Source organism: Lissotriton helveticus, chromosome 1_1 (genome assembly GCF_964261635.1).
Source record: "Lissotriton helveticus chromosome 1_1, aLisHel1.1, whole genome shotgun sequence".
In the NCBI taxonomy this organism is placed as follows: domain Eukaryota; kingdom Metazoa; phylum Chordata; class Amphibia; order Caudata; family Salamandridae; genus Lissotriton; species Lissotriton helveticus.
Window position 1 is genome coordinate 836762685 of NC_136057.1, and position 22485 is coordinate 836785169.

A 22485-nucleotide genomic window follows, 5' to 3' on the forward strand; every position below is an offset into this window, starting at 1 on the left:
AGGGGATACCGCCACTTGTGCCTGTGTGCTGGGCCCTGCACCCATCTAGGACTCCCCTACTGTCCCCAGGTCTTGTGAAGCCCCACTTCAGTTGTTCAGACTGCCGTGTGGGAGGATGGCCACACTGCAGTGGGGATGGTGAAAGCCTACCACCCTGCTTTGATGATGTCCCACTACCTGCTGACCTGGCACAGTAGTGCCTACTGCTCTGTCCCCCGGGCCCCTGAGGAAGGAGGGCCCCCCTAGATCCCTGGAGCTGCCGGGACCCTGCGCTACGCAAGTGCTGCGCGAAGAAGCGCCCAGAAGGGAAGGAGCATCTGGGACCCCGCCACCCAGGAGGTGAGGAGAGTTACCCTGGGCCTGCTGCTGGGACTGTCCGCCCCCCTTTCGCTGTGCTCCTGGACGTGCTGGGCCTGGAGGAGGCGCTACTTGCCAAGCGCTATAATCCTCGAAGCGCTGTGCTGCAGAAGCCCTGGGTAGTCCTGAAGTGCCTGAACTGTACTGCCTGCTGTGTGTGCCTGCAAAGCGCCACTTCAACCAAGTGCTGGACTGTTGGAAGGGCTGACTGGCCCTGGATAAGTGCTGCCTGCTAAGCGCTGTGATCTAGAAGTTCTGTATGAGGAGCTGGGCTGAGGAGAAGCGCTGTGTGGTGGCTAGCGCTGCACAGCTGGAAGAGGCAGCTTTTGTGTTCCTTAGGGCTACCGCGCCAGATCCTGCCGCCTCTCAGCCTTGTAAATAGGGAAGGAGCCTACCCCACCTCCGCTCGGGGAGCAGTGTCTACGTCTGTCTGGTGAGGCCTCGAGACACATTGTCGGTGCCTGGCTTTCACCCTACTTCCTAGGAAGCCCGGAGCGAGGAGCAGAAGCGTGGAGACATTGTCAAGAGCCCGGTGAGTGTGGGGCTCAAACAGACTGTGTTGGGGGGTGTATCGGGGCATACTGTCGGTGCCCAACCCCCGGTGCCAGCATTCCAGGGTGAACTGTCGCCCCCAGGAACAGTATTGTTCTCCAGGTGCCCCGCCTGGCGGCGTGCACCTGCAACGTTGGGCCAGTAGACCCAGGACAGAGACTCGGAGGTGTGGGCCCTGGGTGGCTCAGGGACCTGGGTTGTGTCTGCAGTAGTGAGTTGCCTGATTCCAGGCCAATAGGGGAAGTCAGGCTATGGAAGTTTAGCTGCAGATGGTCCTGCCTCATGTGTGATACCACTGTTGAGGGGGGGTGGGGAATGCCGGTCTTGGGTGCCTAGTATTTTTATGTCACTGGGAGGTGCTTTTGAGCCCCTATTCGGTTAAGGCTGGGTGCTTAGGTCACTGCGCCCTTACTCATGATTAGTTGAGCCAATGTGGATGTGTGCTCTGCCATTCTTATGAGCACCATGATTCCTTCCCAAGGATAAGGCTCCTGCCTGACGCCCAGAAGTCCCTCTACTGAGGTTGTAGGCCCGATGTCAATGTTATGCACCCATTTTTTCTTTTCTTGCAGGAGGTGCTAAGGCCAGGCCGGCTGTGTTATACCTAGTTTTATGTCCACTGTTGATATGTTCTGTGCCAAAGGTATGTGCCCCAGGGTGGGAGTGATTATGCCAGCCCAGGCCTGTTATTACATTTGCATGTCTATGCCAGTTGTTAAGGCCAGGTGCCGTCTGTTTCTTTTCACAGGAGACGCGGATGCAGGCCCTGTTGTGTGGCTTTGCCTTCATGCCTAGTGTGTATTTTATGTCTAATGCTTTAGTTTACGCCTACAGCTTACGTCTAGGTGAGGCCAAGGATTAAGGCCTGAGTTTGCCCTGCGATATTGACCTTGGGTTTCAGCATTAGTATTTCTTTCCCTCACGTATTCTCCTAAGGTTTCATGCCAATGATAACACGTTTTTAGTTCAGCCATGGACTCACGGACTTAACCTTTTATTCCTGCCCATTTTACCTTGTAAATAATCCCCCTTGCATTCATTGCTCTAGCGCCAGTTGGCGCCCCCTTGTGATTACTGCTATTGGTGTGTTTTACCTTTGCAGGTTGGAGATAATACAACACTTATTCTTTTTCCAACCAGAAGCCGTGTTGTGTCTCTTTTGTGGTGTGCCTGGTGTGTCGTCTGTGGGTTCTGCGTGGATGCTTTGCACATGTCCTCTGAAGTTTGGCCTGCCCGCTCTTCTCCATGCTACCCCCTGTAGAATTGGTAACCCCATTTCTAACAGGCAGACAACCTTCTCCTGAGAAAGTCAGCCAATTCATCTACGAACAGGGAATGGGAGGTATGGAAATTTTGACTTGTGTACTCCATCTACATCCTGGAAGAATTCCGGCTTGTATCAAGCAGGGCCTTCATGCATACATGTTCAGAAGATCAGAACCAGCCCCCGCCCCCGTTGTTATCACACATACGGACATCCTTAGTGATATGTCATGAAACACTAATTGTTTTTTTAAAGAAGGAGCAGCAATACAAACAACATCAACAACCCCTGCCTAAATAATGAACATTAGTGATCTGGGAGGGCCCAGCAAGCTGTGCATTCTGATAAATGATCGGTCTTTCTTACCGGATGGTCCGAGTCCAGTTCTGATCCGTAGCTGAGGATCTGGTTGGCGAATCTATCGAGCTCCTGAATTTTCCTGGGGAACCATGGCACTGCAAGAAACAAGGGAAGAGTTACCACTTTCATCCCAGCATTGTGTGGGAACACTGTCAGTGCACATTAAGGATAAAGCTTTCAATGTATATATAATGTTTAAACTAGCAGTAATACTGTGTATCCATGGGTTTGTTTTGTTTTGTGTTCAATATTTACAACTTATATCAGTGTTGCAGTCCAGGGGTCAGTCACAAACCATGCATGAAAGGGCATTTTCACCATTCTTCCTCTCCTGCTCCCATGAGTCTGATAGGGACTGCTTCCAACCATTAACTCAACAAATACCTCTTTTATAAAAGGTACTCTCCTCTTTTCTACAGCCATCACGCTCCTGCCACTATATTCATCTGCATATGCAGGTAGGTTCAATGAGACACTACTTCTGAGGAGGTGGGCATTTTCAATTTTATTCCATCTTTAGATCCTCCCTCCCTAGCTTTCTTTTTACTTTCCCTTCTTCCTCTATCCTTCCGACTGTCCCACATTCATTCACTCTATACTTTAGTAACAGGCATTTGGAGTGGTGACAGGAAAGGGGGCGTATTGGATAGGGCACTGTTTTGAGGAAAGGAGCAGACTCAATGCAACCAGACTGTGATTTCCCAGTGTAAATGCCTTAATTTGTCCAAGTTTACGCTGATAGTAAATGACAACGATAAGAACTGTTGTGTAAAGTTTTTGTGACTTTCATGAAGCTTAAGGGGTTAAGGAACCTATTGTAGATATGTTTGTGTATCCTGCAAGTCTCAAGCTTTGAAACCGTTATGATAGATCAGGTAGTAAATTCATATGCTTAAAGATCTATGTGTAATCTCTGGTCACAGGTTTGAATCATTATGAAATATCTCAGGGGGTCACTACAGCTCCTGCACAGAAGTGCACACAATCTACATGTTTGGTTTATATGTAGAGTAGTTTATTAGAATAATGCATTAACTATACTAAGCTGTTATAACATGTGTGTCACATATGTAAATCCTAAAAATAGCTGCGGTGACCCACCAAAACGTAGAATCCGTGTGGGCTTTACTGTACTTCTGTATCTGTCTCAGCTGGATACAATTGGTTCAATATGTTGAGTAGTAATTACCTTTAGCAAATAGTTTCTTACCTGTCGGTGTTGTTTTGCAGCTTGAAGATCTTTCTGGATTCACTATGCTGTGCATTATTACGCGGTCTAGTTGTTGGGTCTGAAATCGTAGTCTATTATCTTTTTTTTTTGTAGCCCAGGTGGGCGTCGACGTCGCAACTTTTGGTGTACTTCCTGTGACGTCGGCACCCTTCCTGTGGAAGCTCCCACCCTTGGGCGCCATCTTCGGATTCCTTTTTTTCTCCTGTTTTTGTGTCATTGTTATTCATCCTTTTTGCAATCATTTTAGGTTCTTCCCTCTTTTTTAAGGAACTCCTGATTTGACTCTTTTAAAGAGTTTGACTGTATATTGTCTTTGTATTCCCTTTACCTCCTGTCTCATCTTTCCGGCAGATGTGGGTGGGTTCGCTACTGAATCCAGAAAGATCTTCAAGCTGCAAAACAACACCGATAGTTAAGAAACTATTCATTTTGCAGTATGAATCTTTCTGGATTCACTATTCTGTGCATAGATTTTGTAGCGGTTTGTTATGTTTGTGGCAGCTGGGTGGAAGATGAGCTTTGGTTGTTGAATATATGTTGAAGCACTTTCTATCCTACTTGTGCTTCTTTGTTCATTTGTATATCCACGCAGTAGTGCTTAGTGAACGTGTGCACTGAAGCCCATGTTGCCGCCACACGTATGTCTTGTATGGGTGTGTTAGCCAGGAAGGCTATTGGTGATCCCTTTTTCCTAGTAGAGTGGGCTTGTGCCCCTCCTGGTAGCTCTTGCCCTGCCTGCTTGTGGCAGAATTGTATAGTTTGTGCGATCTATCGTGCGATGGTGCCCTTTGTTACTGGTCTTCCCATGAAACTGGTCGCGAAGGACCCAAAGAACTGCTTTGTTTTCCTGTGCTCTTTAGTTCTTTCAATGTAATGCATTACTGCCCTTCTAGCGTCCAGAGTGTGCAGTGCCCTCTCTGCGCTTGTGGTTGGGTTCTGAATGAAGCTTGGTATCTGTGTTGTTTGGTTCATGTGAAACCTTGACACCACCTTTGGCATAAAGTGTGGGTCCGTTCTCATTACCACCCTGTCATTGTGTATCTGGATGTAGGGTTCTTGTAGTGTTAGCGCTTGCAGCTCGCTTACCCTGCTTAGCGAGGTGATTGCCACTAGAAAGGCTGTCTTCATTGTGAACAATTGTAGTGAGGCTTTATGGATAGGTTCAAAAGGTGCCTTCATACGTTCCGTTAGGACTAAATTAAGGTTAATTGCCGGTGGCAGGATCCTCTTTGGTGGGGCGGTCCTTTTTGCCCCTTCCATGAATCTCTTTACTACTTGTGATGTAAAGAAGCTCTTTCCCTTCTCTCCTCTTGTGTAGGCTACTATCGCTGCTAGGTGCACTCTCAGCGAGGTGGAGTTTAGGCTCGCTTTCAGCAGGTGTGTTAAATATTTTAGCACGGTTGATTCCTTGGTCATTTTCTTGTGTAGCTTTATCCTGATGCACCATTGTGTGAATTTTTTCCATTTCGCCACATAGCACCTCTGTGTGGTAGGTCTCCTTGCCTCCCGTAGCACCCTCAGGGTGCTCTCTGGGAGTTTCAGGTGTGCAAACTCTACGTCTTCAGGAGCCATGCCGCCAGGCAGAGGCTCTCTGGCTCTGGGTGGAGTACCTCCCAGTTTTGCATGGTGAGCAAGTCTTTTCTTTTTGTGAACTTGTGAGGTGGTCCCTGCACCATCTCCACTATTTGTGAGAACCAGGACTGTCTGGCCCACTGTGGTGCCACCAGAATCAGTGTCATGTTTCTGGTTCTGCATTTGTTGAGTACCCTGTGTATCAGTGGTATCGGGGGAAAAGCGTAGGCAAATGTTTTCGACCAGCTTATCCATAGGGCATTCCCCCGGGACTGTTCCCCTGGTTGCCTGGATGTGAAGTATTGGCATTTTGCATTCTGGTGTGTTGCAAACAGGTCTATTTTTGGTGTCCCCCACTTTTTGAATAGCTTTTGCGCTTCCTGTGCATTGAGCTCCCACTCGTGGGATGCTGATGTCTGTCTGCTGAGCCTGTCTGCCTCCACGTTGTCCTTTCCTGGTAGGTGTATAGCCAGGAGGTCTATTTCTAGTGGGATCGCCCATCTCCATATCTCCTGCACTAGGTTGGATAGTGCAACTGACTGTGTTCCTCCCTGTTTGTACATGGAGAACATTGTTGTCGTGTTGTCTGTTTATATCAACACTCTCTGCTTGTACAGTTGTTTCTGGAAGGCTTTTAGGGCAAGGAACGCAGTCTTTAGTTCTTGGTAGTTGATGTGCTTGATCGCATCTGTTGGAGTCCACAGACCCCCCACCTTGAGCTGGTTCATGTGTGCTCCCCATCCCCTCTGGGATGCGTCTGTGGTGATGGGCAATGTTGGGTTTGGTGGTGTTAAAGGCTTCGCCTTTGTTATGTTCTCCTTGTTCCACCACTCTATCTCATCTTGCACTGTGTGCGTTTCAACCACTAGATCTTCCCAACTCCCTGTAGCTTGTGACCATTGCTATTTGTGCCATTCCTGGAATGGTCTCATGTGGCGTTGTATATTGGGTACTAGGTGTATGCAGGATGCCATCATCCCAATGATCTTGCTCGCTGTCCTCACTGTCAGAGCTCGCCCCTTCTGGTATAGACGTGTCTCCTTCAGCAGGCAAGTTTTCTCTTGTCGCTGGGGAACACCTTGCTCTGTATGGTGTTGATCTGTGCTCCTAGGAAGATATTCACTTGCTCTGGTTCCATAGGGGATTTTCCCCAGTGTATAGAGAATCCTATTTCTGTCAGCATCTGTGTACCCGCTGTGCATGTCTTTGGCATTGTTTGTATGAACTTGCTTTTATTAGCCAGTCGTCGAGGTAGGGGTATACATGAATCCCTTCCCTCCATAGGTGCACTGCTACTGCTGCTAAGGCACTTGGTGAAGACCCTTGGTGCGGATTTTAGTTCGAAGGCCAGGGCTATGAATGGTAGTGCGCTTCATTTATGGCAAAACTCAGTAGATGTTTATGTTGTCTGTTCATGGGGATGTGTAGGTAGGCATTTTTGAGGTCTATGGTGGACATAAAATCTCCTTCCCTTATCTGAGGGATGACTTCTTGTAGGGATGTCATTTAGAATTTGTGAGTTTTTATGTATTGGTTTAGGAACCATAGATCCAGGATGGGTCTTAATATTTCGTCCACTTTTGGCACGAGGAAGTAGTTGGAGTACACTCCCTGGTTTCTTTCTTTGAATGGTACTGTTTATATCGCCTCCTTGTGGAGACGTTCTTGTGCTTCCTCCAGGAGTAGCACTAGTTCTTTTGCAGAGCGAGCCTTTCTTTTTGGTTTCCTGTTTGGAGGCCTTTTTTCCAGTTTTATGCAATATCCGAACTGTATGATGTTCAGTATCCATTTGTCTGTCGTTATTTTCTTCCACTCCTGGAAGAAGTGTTTTAGTCTGCCTCCTACTGGTGTTACATGTTCGTTGATCCCTGATTTTTGTACGTGTAAGGCCTTTTTGCTTAATTTGTTGTGGCCCTCCCATAGAGGTGTTGTGTGGGTGGGCACGCTTGGTGGTGCGGAGTCACTTTGAGGTGGGTTGCTGGCCCCCTCTGACCCCTGGGCTGGTATTTTGAGGTTTGCTGCTGCTTCTGACCCTGCTGCGCTTGGTTGTTTCCCTGGTAGCTCTGCTGGAATGTCTGATGTGACGTTCCCGGCTGGTTTCCTCCCCTTCCGTTTGGCCTCCGTGTCGGGTGCCCCTTCTCATGCCTCTGAATTGCAAGGCCCCCATGGACCTTGCAGTTTCATTTTCTTTTTTGAGTTGCGTCAGTTTCTCATCCACTGGCGCTCCAAACAGGGTTTCTCCATTGAAGGGAGTGTTCAGGATGTTATTATGTACTTCCGGCTTGAAACCTGAGATCCTCAGCCAGGCGTGCCTTCTTTCTGTGACCCCGATCATCATGAGCCTGCTGGATGTGTCTGCCGCATCCAGGGCTGATTTCAGGCATGAGTTTGCTATGTTCTTGCCCTCCTCCACCAGGTGTATTGCTCTCTGTTGGTATTGCTCAGGGAGGTGCTTGAGTAGCTGTCTGACCTCCTCCCAGTGCTGGTACATATGTCTATTGAGTAGGACATTAGAATTGGCAATGTGCCAGTGGACTGCTGCCTTCCTCTCTATTTTCCTTCCAGTGAGGTCTTTCCTCTTACTTTCCTTGTCTGGTGGTGGGCCTGAGTTTGTGGGAACGTTGGCCCTTTTTCTGGCTGTTGCTGCAATGATGGAGTCAACCGTGACGGATCCCTGGATGTAGGGAGGATCCTTAGAGGAGTGTTTGTACTTTTTTTCTGTCCTAGGTGTGACAGACCTGCAGCTTGTTGGTTCCTTGAATGCCTCCCTCCCCTGGTCCAGGACACTTGGGAGCATGGGGAGGAATTGACTCCTGGTTTGAGTGGGGAGAAGGGTCTCTAAGAGGAAGCAGGCTTTTGGTTTTTCTTCCTCCAGTTTCACTCCATAAGCTGTTGCCACATTCCTGACCATGTTGTAGATAGCAATGTCATCTGGCGGTGAAGGCCTTGAAGGATACGTCTCCACGGCCACTCCGCCACAAGCACAGCGCACCTGTGGCTCGTGACAGAGTGGTTCCGTCACGAGCATGACGGCGCCGCGCAGCCCCCCTCTTCCCTACAGCGCCATGGCGGAATTACCGCCGCGGCCAAGGGGTTAATGCTGCCTTGTAAATAAGGCCAACTTTCACGCTACACTTAGCATGAAAGAAGTGGGCAGTTGGTGTGGTGTTGGGTGTTTCACTGCAACAATCATTGATTTTGACGCTGCCCCCTATTTACAAGAGCAGAGTAAATAGGAGGCAGCGCTAAAATAAAGAGCCGGGAAAACCTGGTCTTAAACAGGCAAAATAAGGAGAAATGCTTTCTAGTGAACTAAGTGCACGGATGGGCAGATGCGTGTCGCGTCCCCCAGCAGAAAGGCGGCGCATTGCTGGAGCTGCATCGCAAGCGCAACGCAGCTCCAGCAAGGCTCGGGGTGCCCCTATCCCTAACATGCTGCGTCAATCCTTACGCCTGCTTCAAGCAGGTGCAGGTTTTTTTTATTCAGCATGGCCTTAAAAGTGACTGAGTGAAATCTTGTAGATTTCACTCAGCCTTTTTTTGGAGGCGTTCCTGCGCCGGAACTCCCCCCCTTCGCAGGAACGACCACATGTGGTACAGGGCTTTACAACGTGACGCATCTCCCAGATATGTCAAGTTGTAAATAGCTTGCAGGATAGCGCTGGATTTGCGACACGGCTACGTCACAAAAGTGACGCAACGGTGGCGCAAATTTGGCGTAATGGGCTTGTAAATTTTCCCCTCAGAATCTGGGAATGACTTGGAGTTCCGAGGTTTATTTTGCTCCCAATAAAATATAAATGTAGAAACGGAGAGTGGTCTATTTGGAGTATTCATTAATTTCCACCCAGCTCCTTAAATAAATGTCATTGTAGATGTGAATCTCGTACACAAGGTGGCAGCACAGCCATGTTTTTGAATTCCAGAAACAGGCTCAACTTAATATTTGAATCCCATTCATTTAGAAACCATTAACCTTGGTTGTTTCTGCTTCAAATAATTTAATTAGATACAAACTGCGAAAAGTTAGACTTCCATTTGAGCATAGTCATAGAAAATAACAGCTGAATTACCAGCTATGAAATGTGGGGCCTGCATTGAACTTTCTCGCCCAATGGCAGGCTGTGTTCATCATCGAGCTAAGCCAGTATAGCTGCCAAGTTTTCAGCTTGCCTACGTTTGCCATTTCCATGTTTTTGGTGGCTAATGTATAACCTTTTAATGTCGTATGCGTGACAATATGACTGGCACTCCATCATGAGTGGGATAAAGCAGGTATGGCCACACAATAATATAGATCGCAAACTATCCACTTTTGTGCAATGTAATGATCTAGAAATGGTCATAAAACGGTTCAGAGTGCAAAGTGATCTTTGATTAAAACAAATGCAGATTTGGCCAAAGGAGTTAGTCACATAAGACACAGAGTCAGTCATGTCCTTGGGTTGTCGGTCCTCTATACCTTTCCCCTACAGACAGACACAAACGTGCACACAGAATATCAAATATTGCTAATTGCTCTCATTATTATGTTTTTGAAAACGTACGACCTGCACAATTAACATCAGCAAAACAATGTTTATCTGATAACTGTAACAAATCTATTGAAACAAGCCAAAACTACAATTCCCAGAATCCATGATGTAAACTGAATTCTCACAACTGAATCGTCCGTTCCTCAGTGTGCAATGTATAATTAATACAATGAATCCCTACATAACTGCTGCAGTAGAATAGCAGTCTTTTTCCTGAGTTCAGATTGTTGAAAGGCAGAGAAGGTTCTCCCAGGATTTTATCCTGCGAGCCCCAGATTATGGACAAGTCTTGACAACAGTGGTTCAAACTACTCTGCTTCCTTATCGTAAAAGGATGTCAGAACATTCAGTCTCAAAGAGAATACCATCAGCTCAAATGTCACTCAAGTGCCAAGAATTACAACTGCTATGTAAGAATTACAAACACATACAGGAGAAACATGTGATGCAAGTTATGCAATAATCCTGCACACTATGAAACCAGCAAAATCAGTCTTTGTTCAGCCTGGCCTCAAAGCATCACTGCATGTGACTCACACTCCTTCTTTTCTTTTTTTCTTCCAACAGAACTTTGCATTGTAGGACAAGAAATTGTGTTTTTTTCTCTTAAATACACGGTCACCTCAGTCCCTACATGCAAGTGGTGTTGGCATAAAAAGACAGATTTGACTTATTGTCACATCTACGAGAAAAGATCAAATTGTTCTTTTGAAAACAGGCGCTATATGTAAAGGTCGACACTAGATAATTCCATCAACAAGTCTGCACGATCTGGAAAATCCTGGGGACCTATAAAAGATACTGTAGGCGTCTGATATTTCCTCGTTTTCATCTTCGAAATATAATACTATTCCATGTCGTTAATAGTTGAAGCACCATGATTCAAAATGCTAGATTCTACACCACCTTGCTGAGTACACATTTTGCCAATTACAATTGTGGCTTGTGCAGCCGGGAAAAAAGTTGCACAAGGACAAAACGTATATGGGGCAACTTTTCATTTTGATGAAGTCTATCCAGGTTTGGCACTGTCCGGTACAAAAGTAGATGTACTGGATAATCATTTATTTTCACAGGTCTGGCACTCATACAAGTTGCAAACCTCATAGCAAACGAGGTAAACAATAGAAGTTTAAAACATGGAAAACATGATGCCGGCAGTACAAAATACTGGTGATCTGACACAAAAGCACCTAAACTTAAATAACACTGTAATTTGCATCTGCCCCCTGTGCAGCCCTGCCAAGTGCCACTCATCATGGGTTAGATTAATGTATTTCAGTGTGGTGATCCGTAATTTTCGTCAGGCTTGAAAACTAAGAAAAATAAGCCAAGTTGCTGTCTCAGTGTTTGCTTCATCCAGGTGGCCAATCAGATACTGCCTTGTGCTCACAGTGGTGTGGTGTCTGCTGCAGCACAACAACACAGGGATCCACATATGGGCAGTACTAAGCCTGGATTTGTAAATTGTTTCTAACCATAGTTCAGTGAGTGGCCTGCTGAGAGATCACTTGGCACTTCCAGAGACTCAAAAGCTGGGCTTATCTTGATTGAAATTCCAGCCACATGGCACTATAACAACAGTTTGGATCATGAATGATGTTTAAAGTAACACACACGTAGATATTCTCTATATTTTGTGATACCGCAGGCTCTTCTCTGGGCAGCACAGTGCACTCTACGCTGTTTTTGGTTTCCTATTGGGTCTGGTGGCAGCGTGCTGTCATTCAGCGTCTCTGACTTTAGGCGGGGGCAGGAGTAAGGGCATGTAGGCTTACCCCCTCCTGGGGCAGCCTCAATCTGGATCAGGTTGCCGAGGTCCATGGAGTAGGGAGCATGTTTATGGCTGGTTAGGCTAGCTTGCTGTGGCATGACGTGGAACGTTACATGCCTGCCATCTTGGTGTACGTCCACAGTCACCCGGATGCAGCCTCAACCATGGAGCATGAAAGGTGCTCTACGTAGTTACTCTCTCCATGCCTACCCTTCTTTATTAGGGGAGGAAGTAACAAGGTGCTTAGAGAATAAGCAGCTAAAGTCATAGAGTGCAGCGCCTGTAGACAATTACTGGCTTTATTTGGCAAGTTTAGCATCACTGCAGCTTGGCTTTAGAACTGCAAGTACATTAGCTCCTTTAGTCGCAGGGCAATGTTCAGGGTGTGAAATAAAGTACTAAAATACATGGATGCCTGCAATCCCCTTATAAAACCCATTTAAATTTCCATATTAGTCTAGTTGTGATATCTCTATTCACCTGTAATAAGAAAATGATGTTTCTACGTAGCTGTAATAAGTTATTACAGTTGAGTTTTGAAGTCACAATGCCTGCTGTAAGAGCAGGCAGCCAAGGTAAAGGGCAGGCCACAAAACATAATTTCAGTTGTTGTTTAAAAAACAACATCGAGAACTAGCTTTTCTTTCTTATCGTTTTTTCTTAATTGAATATTGCTCAGTAGAAATTAGATAATTATGACAACATGTTTATTCTTTGCATTCTACAGGTCATTATAAAAGAAATAGGGTACATTAGGCGTTCTAATACTTTTTGCAATAAATTAGTAAATGCTATATTTGTTTATTTTTACCTAGTAATTTCACTTTTATTCTTCTTGACTTAAGCACACTACCTCTTTCATATGAACGATCAAGGCTTGAAAAATGTATGCAGTTTGTGGAAAGGGCATTGGTGTGACCATGATTTACATGGAATAAAATATCCTCTGCCATACTTTAAAAATGTCTTACAAGTCACCTCGGAGTTCCATGAACTCATAAAAGAACTCCTGGATGACTTGCAATAGCTTCAGAGTGAACGGCAGGGGATACTTTATCTCGTATGTATCTTTAAGTTTCGATAACAGTGTCATTGCGGCATCAAGGTACCAAGATACCAAGAATATGTAGTCTATATCTATCCTGAAAGTGCGTCAACTGTTTCAAGTGACCTGCATTGCATCAAACCCCCCATCCCTCCGCCCCGCCCTTTCCCCTAATTTATTCCCCCGGGGTGAGATGCAGGCGAGGGGAGCACTTTAATCCAATGTGGGTGGGATAATGGTGGACCCAAGATACCTATATTGCATATCTCGGAGATTAAGAAAACAATTACACCGTCTTGCCTTTTTTTCCCTGAGAAGAAAGTGAGCATCGGGTTGAATCAAATTGCTAATGCCAGCCTTTCCACTAAAACACTTTGATCTGGGGGTCCTTCAAACATTTTCAGATTTTCTTGCAGACGTTCCATGGTATAGTAACTTCATTACAGTATCCAGTAATTACAGTATTGTCACATACTTGGCATTACATTGCGTATAACATGTAGGCAGTCGTTCTGCATGTATTTTTTCGACGTTTACATGTGCAAAGTTGGTACCAGCTTTTTGTAGTAAGATGAAATCTTACAACATTTTGATGTGCTTGTCCCCATCACTTACAACAGCAACATTGTATTCTTGCTTAGAAATCCGCATAGGGCATGTTTAACACAATGTGTACCCCTCTCCATTCACCTTTAAATGAGGGGCTGTGTTTAGCCTCTTCTGCTTTACGTACCAGAGAAAATGTATCAATCATGCTGTGTTCGTAAAGAACTGCCCATAATCTGTGTTCACTAAGCACTGCCCATATTTCGAATTCTCTAAGTACTGTCTATACTCCGTGTTCACAAACCACTGCCCATAATAAGTCTATCCTAAGCACTGCTCACACTGCATGTACTCTAATCACTGCGCTTCCTCTGTATTGAAGCCCTACCCATAATCTGTGTTACCAAATCACTGTCCATGAATGGCGGCAGGCAACAACATGGATATTGGAAGCACACAACACAGACCAGGGTGTGGGAAAGCAACACAGATGAGGGTGGATGGAAGCAACACATAGGAACAGGGCTTTAAGTGGGATGAAAAAATTTGGGGGTCTTTCAAAGGAGCGTGGCCATTGTAATTCGGGGCGCGCCTTAAAAACATATATACTGAAAGACTTTGCTTATCATAGTGTGCCGCCTGCTTCTGTCACTGCAGCCAGATATATAATACAACAAGTAACATTACAACAACAACAAACCAGGGCTATTGGCTTAGTCAATAGTTGTTAGTTGCATAAGATAAATAAGCAACAACTATGGCTTTGTTGTGTAGCATATTGAAAATTCTTCAGTGCTTAAATGATGAGGCTGAAAGAACTATAAGAAGTCTCTTTGAAGTTACATCAAAGGCAGTGAAGGGTGGTACTGCTGCAGAGTTAAGATTTTTTTTTTCACTGAGCGTGAGCCCATAAATGGAGAGCTCGATAGGGATGCGTTTCAGCACCTGCTTTTTAGAATGGCTGGTGCACAGCACCAGCAGGACCCAACCCACTTAAAACCCTGCATAAGAGGAAGAAGTACATGAGGGAGCCGGTTGAAAAATACACACTCTTGTAGTGTTCTTAAACTCCAAGAAGAAAGCAGCGCTTAAAAACATGAGTACTGGAGAGACTTAAGTAGCACTTTCATGTTCCAGGGTAGGGACCAACATGCGAACAGGAAGGAAGCCTACAGCATCTGATCAATAAGAAGCAAGTAAATGAGAGTAACAATGAACCCAACCAATAGTAAGCAATGGACAGCTTCTAAGCCTACTGTTAGAAAACAAAAGGTCTGGAAGAGACAGCGCATGCACTGTCGAAGTGAGACTGAAAAAAATTTAGACATTATGAGAATGCAAATGCAGGGCAGCGGTCTTGTCTCCGCTTTCACATTTGTTGAAGGTGGCAAATGCAATTTGCCTCCTTATTATTCGTGAGGCAGGAGGTTTTGCGACCCTTGATGAACATACATTTTGATTGTGATTGATTAGTACATCAGATCGCTTCACTAAAGGTGCTCAGGTTGCAAACAGTCTGAGCACAATTTGAACCCACTATTTCTGACCTGCCCTATGATAATTCAGGCACTATATTGGGTATTTGTAGTAATGAGGCTGGACACGTTGAGGTATTTCAGGTTGGTTTATCGAAGATAAGTAGTTGGGTCCAGAAGTAATAATGTGCAAGCCCCACCAGGAGCAGCCAGCAGGCAGCTCAGCCCATCTAAACTGTGCCTTTCTTGAGAGACACCCAACATTCCCTTGAGCATCATCACACTGTAACATTCTAGAGGCATTGATTGTGATGAAAGAGGAGAAGGACAAGTATGGACAGAGGTGTAAGATACTACATATCTCCCTTTCTTCCCTAACCCAACAACGGATAGAACAGTAGAGAAGTAAACCACTGGAACAACAGGAACTGGCAAAAGAGAAAAACTAATAGAAGGAACAGGAAGGTAGAAAGAGTGGGAGGAAACCACAGAAGGGTACGAACACATAAATAAGTACTCATCCTCCCTTCTCCATAAGGCAACGAGAAAGAAAATGGAAGGAACAAGAAGGTAGAAAGAGTGGGAGGAAACCACCGAAGGGTACGAAAACATAAATAAGTACTCATCCTCCCTTCTCCATAAAAGAACAAGAAAGAAAATGGAAAGAGAAACCCAAGAACTACTCCAGACACACCCACTGGCAGGAAAAGTATGAAAGGAGACAGGCATTGAAAAAAATGGAAATAGCAAAGAGAGAAGCAGAGGAAAGAACAACAAAAGATCCTTCATACTACCCTGTTAAAACAACAATAAAATATAATGTAGACAACTTTGGAATAGCATTGCAAAGTAACACATTGAGCAATTGAAAGGGATAAAACCCATATTGAGAGGACCTTGTGAAGGGTCACACATTGAAATATTGAGGAGAATAACCCCACAACCTAGTGAAGGTTATATTGAAGAAACATTGAAGAATTGAGTGGGATGAACCCCTATATCGACAACCTTAAAAAGTCAAAACATTGAAAAAATATTGAAATGTTGAGAGGCAGCAACAAAAATTGACAACCTCATAAAGGTCACAAATTGAAAAACATTGAAAAATCAAGTAATTGAACTGTTGAGAGTAACCATTTGAAACCGTGAGTACATGGGTAAGCACAACACAATGTAATCCCAACAAGGGAAAACTACTGGAATGCATGCAAATTAATAAGTGAATTGAGATACGCATTCCCTACTAAGGAATACTGCATGCATGCATGTACATTGAGATAATTTAGTAATTGAACGCATGCAAGTACATTGATAATTCCATAATTTAAATCTTGGGAGTATGTACCTAGGGTCATATATATATATATATCCCATACAACTAAATTTAAAGACATAACATACCATACAGCGAACGTTTGAGGACAAGGTCATGTAATGGTTAACCTTAATCTGCCATTTTTGAAGGAAAAAAACCAGCAGTGGCCAAACCATGCACAAGCAAAAAAAATAGCATTTGAAATTTTGTACATTGAACTAAAAAGAAAGAACACAGCGAAGCTTAGTCTTTGACATAGTGCTAGAAACGTGAGAAACAGCATGCTCTGTAAAAACATGACCTCGACATAGTGCCAGAAACGCGAGAAAAACTTCCCTTTGAAAGGCACATGAGGAGAAGTTGTGGTCAGGTAAACACGTGTGACCAGTGGCCTAGACATACACCACAGCGACATTGAGGAAAGAACCAGGCATGTAAAGACTTGTCCTTGAATTAGGGCTAGAAATGTGAGCAACAGCAAACCCAGTAAGAACGTCATTGACATAGCGCTAGGAACAGTCTTAACTGGAAAAACACATGAGAAAAAAATGAAGAGTCCCCAAAATGGCGTATTGTGTGGAAATTGAAAAGCACCTACAGAGTATTGAATAAGTGCTCAGATCTACACACGTCCTTGAGAAAAATGTGGTTCCGAAGGGAACAGCTGTTGAGACCTGCAAAATTGAACAGTACCTTGTAGTATGTTAGTTTATAATTTATTATTTATTTATAGTGTGTAGGATTACAACCTTTAGTAAGTATCTCTTTAAGACCTGTGTATTCTTTGAATGCTGTCATGTTCCACATTCCAGTCATGCTGTCAATGAATGTTCCACATTTTACTGTTGGTCAGTTTCCTGTTGGTTGTGGATCTGACCAGACGTGCTCCTTTACTTGAGAATAAATTCTAGAAGCTATATTCCACTTGATCCATCTCTTCATTCAATACTACATTTTATTGGCGACGATCGGGATCCTAAGAAGTTTCTTCACTTCTTCAGAATTTTTTTCAAAATTTTTTGTCTCCCGGATTTCTTCAAACAACGAACCTTTGTTTCTTCAACTTTAATTTCACCGGAATGGATAAAGCGGCGCATCCTAAATACATTTGAAACTAAAACTGTGAGTTAGCGGTTTAATTTCATTTTTCGCACATTTGTTCCTTCGCGCACAAGGTGTTTACCTTTAAACGCGTCTTCCGTTGCTCCCGTGTACAGGCGCTCGCTTCAACTCTCGAGCCTCATTCTCGAGCCTGACGCTTAGCAACGTTGACGCTTAGCAACGCTCCAGGAACAAGTATTGTTTATACACGTTACCACGTCATAGGTCAACCAACGTGACCCGACGTAACGCGTACGTGCCGCCATCTTGAAACTCCAGATTGAGCACGTCTGGCTTCGATAATTCTTTGGAGTCTCCTCGCAAAGGAAATTTTGTCTTCACAAAGCGAACTCCTTCAGAAGTAAGATTTTATTTATCTAATCTTCAATTTTGACATTTCCAATGTACTTCGTTTTACAGTTTTAACATCACTTCATTTCAAGACTTTTATTTTTTATCAAATTCGTTTTCTTATTGAACATGAGTGTTGAACAATCTACTTCTGGCAATGCTGCCTCAGCATCATCCTCATGTATTAACATTAACATTAGCACTCCTAAGGAATTTTTAGTTTCTCCAGGTGATCCTATAATTAAGTGGGATGAATGGAAAAATTACTTTTTGAATTACATCGCCACTTTGGAGGATAATGTTGGTGCTTTGTCATCTGATAGAAAAATGCGAATGCTACTTCACAGTCTCGGTCCTGAAGGTCTCAGGGTATATGATCAAATGCAAAAACCCGATAGATCAGGGGATTATGACAAATTTAAAACAGCATTATCAGATTTAACTGAGCACTATTCACCTACTGTTTGCATTGGTGTAACAAGACGCGCGTTTTTCAAACGCAAACAACTCCAGAACGAAACTGTTGAAGAATATGTGTCTCAACTAAAAATTTTAGCTGCACTGTGCAAATTCGGTGTTTTACACGATGAATTGATCAGAGATCAAGTTGTTGTTTGTACTAAAAACAAGAGTATTCAAGACAGACTTTGGATAGAAGGAGAATCTAGTCTCAAGGATGTCATTACCTTGCTAAAAAAAAGCTGAATTATCAGATAGGAGTTCCAAAGCACTATCTAATCAATCAGAATCTTCTTCTACACCAACTGTGAACAACATTTCTGACAACAAAAAGAAAAATATTTACGCAAAAAAAAGTGCCAGCAAGAAATTCCAAACTAACAAGAATTCTTCTTCTTCGTCTAACAAACCCAATCAGGGTAGTTCGTTTTCTTTTGCATGTTACCGTTGTGGTGATAAAAATCATAATGCAAGCTCTGAAAATTGTCCTGCTAGATCCGCAAAATGCTCCAATTGTGGCATAGTTGGTCATTATGCTAAAGTATGCAACAAAAAGTCTTACCAACATACCAAAGTAGCTTGTATCACTGATACTTCTTCTGATTATGACTCTGACATAAGCTTGTCTTCTCCCACTTCTTCTACAAATGCACAATGTAATATTGTTTTAGTTATTGGGGAGGATGAAAGAAGCAGACCCTTATGTATTGTGAAATTTGAGGGTATTCCTGTACAAGTTGCTGCCGACTCTGGGTCTCCCTACACTATTGTCAACAAAAAAGTTTGGGAGAAAGAATTAGTGAATGAGTTGGGTCCTCATTTAGAGCCCAGTGACATTCTTACTGAAAGCTTTACTGGTAACACTATAGAAATGTTGGGTTTTCGTGCTTTGAATTTTGAATTCAAACATCGTACAGCATTTTGTAAGTTATACATCGCCATTAATGGTCCTTCTGTTTTAGGCTGGAGAGATCAAAGAGCTTTACACATTGTTCTTGATCCCAACAGCATTGAACAGGTTCTGGTTACTGGAGTAAGTGAAGATACCAATCTTACAGAATTTCCGAACGTAGTTTCAGGTAAGATTAGAGAATTCAAAGGGTTCGCACCACAGCATGATTCTAGGCTGAGAAAAGTTCTGAAAGTCCTTGATGAAAGATGTCTCACTGCTGAATTTTCTGAGTGTACTTTTTCAGAAGACAACGTTATGTATCTAGGCCATGAGATTAGTGCTCAGGGTATAAAACCTAAGACTAAACTTTTAAGAGCTATTTTAGATGCTCCTGCAATTCCTTTCGTTTCGTCCCAGGAATGTCAACAAACCTTTGAAAGTATTAAAAATGCTGTTTGTAGTGCTCCCAACCTACAAGGCTTTGATAGTTTTTCTAAAAACCAATGGTTCAAAGCTGATTCTGAAGATAAAGTCCTGACTGAGGTTAAGTATAGAGTTATGGTGGGTTGGAAATATTTTCGTAAAAAATATCTTAATGATTCTTTGAGAGGATTTTGGGAAGTTCGTGAAAAACGTTCTATTTCTGAGTTATTTTTATTAAGATGTGATAAAATAATTCCACCTGTGTCAGTTAGAGCTCACATTATGCAGTTATCCCATGAAAGTCATCTGGGCATATCTCTAACTAAGTCAAGAGTAAGAGATCAGTATTGGTGGCCAGGGATGAATAATGATATTGAAAAGTTTGTTAAATCTTGCTTAAATTGTGGAGTTTCAGACAAATCAAAAAAAAGCCTTCAATCTACCTTTGGGAAATGTTACTTCTTCTAATTTTCCTTGGGAAAATTTAGCCATAGACATTATAGTTCCTGTCAACTGGTTTGACGATAATGTGAAATTTATCATTATTATTGTTGATTTATTTTCTAAATGGTTCGAAATGAAAGTGGTTGAGAAAGCTAACTCTGTTATTATTATTGAATTCTTGGAATGTGTGTTTATCCAAGAAGGTTGCCCTTCATCTGTTCTGACTGAAAATAGTTCTCAATTTAAGTCCAAGGAAATGCAATTATTTTTTACTTCAAAAGGAATTGATCATAAGTTGACACCATTATATCATCCTTCTTGGAATGGTGATGTAGAAAGACTTAACAGGGTCATTAAAAATACCATACAAGTGTGTATCAAGTCAAAACTTGTGTGGGAGTGTGAGTGTAAGAAAATGTTATGGGCGTATAGAATAACTCCACATCCCTCTTCTGGAAAATGTCCATTCTCTTTGTTGAGATGTCGTATTCCATTTTCAAAAACTAATACAGGTTGGATGAAAAGGTATGATATGATATTTTACGATACTGATGCAATTAAATCTAAATTGTCTTCTTCTCAAGCCAAAAACAGAATTTATCTTGACGATAACCATGGTTCAAAACCTGCCAAACTACAAGTAAGGGATTCTGTTTGTATTAAGAGTGCCAGAAAAGTACCTAAAGGTCAAAGCAAATTTAGTTCGCCTAAGAAAGTTGTGAAGATTCATGAAAATTCTGTTACTTTAGAGAATGGTGAAAAATGGCATCTTATAGACATTTTTGGTGTTTTGATGATTTTCATTCTGATATCTCAGATTCTGTTCTAAATCCTATTAACAAGTTTAATGAGAATAGTAATTGCATTCATGATGAACCTTCTTCTGATTGTATTCAATCTGATATCTCAGATTCTGTTCAGAATCCTATTAATCCTGACAACTATGTTAATAGTAATTGTTTTCATGATGAAGCTTCTCTTTCAAATATTCGTGATAATGAAGCTTCTCCTTCAAATGTTTATGATAATTGCATTCCTGTTAACCAAGATCGAGAATCTTCCTCTGTCCAGAAATCTTCTTTTGGTAGATCTGTCAAAAGACCTTCGAAGTACAAAATTTTTTTTGTTTAAAAAAAAAAAATAAAAAAATAAACCAAAGAGGGGAAGATATGTAGTATGTTAGTTTATAATTTATTATTTATTTATAGTGTGTAGGATTACAACCTTTAGTAAGTATCTCTTTAAGACCTGTGTATTCTTTGAATGCTGTCATGTTCCACATTCCAGTCATGCTGTCAATGAATGTTCCACATTTTACTGTTGGTCAGTTTCCTGTTGGTTGTGGATCTGACCAGAAGTGCTCCTTTACTTGAGAATAAATTCTAGAAGCTATACTCCACTTGATCCATCTCTTCATTCAATACTACATACCTCTAAATGCTCTACTTGTAAGCGCTCATTGCAAGACTGACCGGGTTTGACACATGATGAAAGAAAGCTGTACCTTCCGTAAAGTGATGTGAGATTTACACTCTATTAAAACTCCCACACGCTGCACTAGCCGGATGCATGCAAATGCGGAGAACGTCGTTGGCCGATTGAAGCTTGAGAAATAGAAGCACAGCATAGGAGGCCAACTTCAATATGGCGGCACGTTTTGTACGTAGTCCCGGGAGGTTCGCGGCACGTTCGTACATGAAACAGTAAAGCAGAAGTCAGCAGTCTTGAAGGCTCCACCACAACGATAATTACACAAGTGGAGGACGTCGCGGGAACATTGAAAGCAGGATCGTCATGGAAATCCACATGCAGGTAAGAGCATGCCTTGCTTTTGAGTCGCGTGGCTTCCTTTTGAACCAAAACACGGCAGTTGAAAATTTCGATGTCCCAAGGGGGCAACCATAATAAATATGAATTTGATTGAGAATTGTAGATGAAGCCACACATAGAGTAGAAATAATACAAGTGAGGCTCACAGTGGCAAAAAATGTCGATCCCCTGTGCCACTTGGAGAACTTGAATACAATATGTTTGATCACAAGTTGAGTCACATCATGACGGAGAGAAGTGTGGGGTCGGCTGGCTTGAAATAAACATGTCGTAGATGCAATCTTCACTGGTAGACAGCCAAACTTCAAGAAAATGTGCAGGCAGATCCCTTACTTCACGGGCACACGTACGGAGGGCAATGCATATTGACAAGATTTGTAGGTTGACAAGTTTTGTTTCCACTAACAGTGCAACTGAAGATGAGTGTAAGGCTTACGGTGGTTGACAGCGCAGCAACTGTGGTCCAAAGAAAGGACGTGTGAGAGGTTGAAGTAGTGTAGACTTGAATATTGAATATAGAATAGCGCTTGAAAGCTAGTAGATGTCTTGGTTGTTGAGTTGCTGCCATTGTAGTGTTGAGGTTGCAGGAGTGAAGATTTAGGAAGCTGTTGAGAACACAGTTGAGTTGAAGAAGGATCTGTCGAGTGTAGGTTGGGGGCGATCGGTGTGGTGGTCACTGGTGGGGCTCGGTGCCAGAGTCTTTGTTTGGAGTTTGAAGATTGATGAAGCTTTTGAATATCTTGCCTTCTTGAAGATTGACTTCTTGAGTTTTTGCACATAGAGGGTAAGATCAAATTGTCCCCATAAAATTGCAGTAATGAGGCCGGACACATTGAGGTATTTCAGGTTGGTTTATTGAAGATAAGTAGTTGAGTTCAGAAGTAATAATGTACAAGCCCCACCAGGAGCAGCCAGCTCAGTCCATCTAAACTGTGCCTTTCTTGAGAGACACCCACAAT

The 22485-nt window shown here is 43.1% G+C and overlaps 1 protein-coding gene across 2 annotated transcripts in view; it reads right to left on the reverse strand.

Annotated features, from left to right (window-relative positions):
- PAH (phenylalanine hydroxylase) overlaps positions 1-22485 on the reverse strand; it is a 237327-nt gene that overhangs the window by 101131 nt on the left and 113711 nt on the right. For both annotated transcript variants that reach the window (XM_078674775.1, XM_078674766.1), the window contains one exon: positions 2540-2628. In XM_078674775.1, coding sequence (XP_078530901.1) covers positions 2540-2628 — 89 coding nt within the window. The remainder of the gene's footprint in view (positions 1-2539; positions 2629-22485) is intronic.